General features: G+C 43.5%; 1 protein-coding gene across 2 annotated transcripts in view; it reads left to right on the top strand.

The window, feature by feature from the left end:
• The window catches only part of ulk1b (unc-51 like autophagy activating kinase 1), a 24,390-nt gene extending 22,994 nt beyond the window's left edge, over nucleotides 1-1,396 (top strand). For both annotated transcript variants that reach the window (XM_005735336.1, XM_005735335.1), the window contains exons 25-27: nucleotides 13-170; nucleotides 526-661; nucleotides 893-1,396. In XM_005735336.1, coding sequence (XP_005735393.1) covers nucleotides 13-170; nucleotides 526-661; nucleotides 893-948 — 350 coding nt within the window. In that variant the 3' untranslated portion in view covers nucleotides 949-1,396. The remainder of the gene's footprint in view (nucleotides 1-12; nucleotides 171-525; nucleotides 662-892) is intronic.
• The last annotated feature ends 6 nt before the right edge of the window (nucleotides 1,397-1,402 follow it).

The following is a 1,402-nucleotide window of genomic DNA, read 5'->3' as shown; positions in this document are numbered from 1 at the left end:
CTCCATATACAGTTGTGAGAAAACTAAATGAGCTGTACAAGTCCAGCGTGGCATCCTGCCGCTCACTCAACAGCCGTCTGGAGCATTTCTTTACCCGGAAGCATCGCCTAATGGACCAAATCACCTCCATCACAGCAGAACGGCTGCTGTTCAGCCACACTGTGCAGATGGTAAACCGAAAGAAAAGTCGGATAATTGAGAAATAGAGGAGAACATGGGGGGAAATTGACCAAAGAATCTTTAGATCTAAAAGTATCTTTATCAAGGTGCTTGTTTGGCTCACCAGGGTTGAGTAGGCAACCCATATGCCGTAATATTATTGTAGAGGCCTGGGTTTGAATCCGGCTTGTCTTGTCTTTCCCCTACTTTCTCTCCCAGCTTTCCGGTCAGCTCTTAACTGTTCTGCCACATTAAAAGCTTAACAGCCCCCCCCCTTTTGTGTGGTTAGCATTTGACATATTATTTAATATAATATTTTACTCAAAACAAGATCAAACCTTTGACCTGAGCACTCTGTCCTCTCAGGTTCAGGCTGCTGCACTGGATGAGATGTTCCACCAGGGGGAAGCATCAGTCCTGCGCTACCACAAAGCTCTCTTACTGATGGAGGGCCTGTCTCTGCTGCTCACTGGACAGGATGACATCATCAGTGTTAGCAAATGTAAGTATCACCGTATCACAGTAACAGAAAATGTCTCCACTCAGCATCAGCAGCTAAGAACCACCATTTAATTCAGGAATGTTCCTTGAGCTAATACTCTCATTGGTGGGAATCTTTGCAGATAAATTCAAAGTGTTTCATCGGTCCTGTGGTAATAAAGTCAAGTATGATAGGCTGCTTTATCATGACTTTTGCTTTTTTTTTCTCTTTCCCTTTGCTTTGTGTCTGCAGGTAAAGAGTGCATTGAACGGCGCCTCACAGCTTTGCAGGCAGGGCTCTGTATATGATAGCCCTGCACTATTTTGGGGAATGTGGAAAGTATGACAGTCGTTTGCGCCCCGCACATTGCTAACTAAATTTCCACACGCCTCTCATGGTTCTCCAAACACGTGTTGGACGTAAAGAGGATTTTGCTTCCGGCTCTGAAAATGCCAAGAAGACTCCCCTCACTTCAAGTATCGCATTCAGGAGCAATTATTTCCAAGTATTCACATTAGCCACATATGGTACTTATCTAAATGCATAGCTTTTGAAGATCAACAGATATCCTTGCTATGACCTTGCAGTGCGCGACTATAGACAAAATGGTCACACAGGATCACAAACTGGAGGGGAAGTGCTGTGGACATGTGCTAATTTAAAAAAAAAAAAAAAAGTTGGATTGTCCGACTATCATCCTCATCAAATCTACATCTGTTTTATACCCCTTGTTTGCTTTCCTGTGTTGTTTGTGTTCTTTTT

Source organism: Pundamilia nyererei, unplaced genomic scaffold (assembly GCF_000239375.1).
Source record: "Pundamilia nyererei isolate P.nyererei 1_Seehausen unplaced genomic scaffold, PunNye1.0 scaffold00063, whole genome shotgun sequence".
In the NCBI taxonomy this organism is placed as follows: domain Eukaryota; kingdom Metazoa; phylum Chordata; class Actinopteri; order Cichliformes; family Cichlidae; genus Pundamilia; species Pundamilia nyererei.
This window is presented reverse-complemented; position numbering and strand designations above follow the sequence as displayed.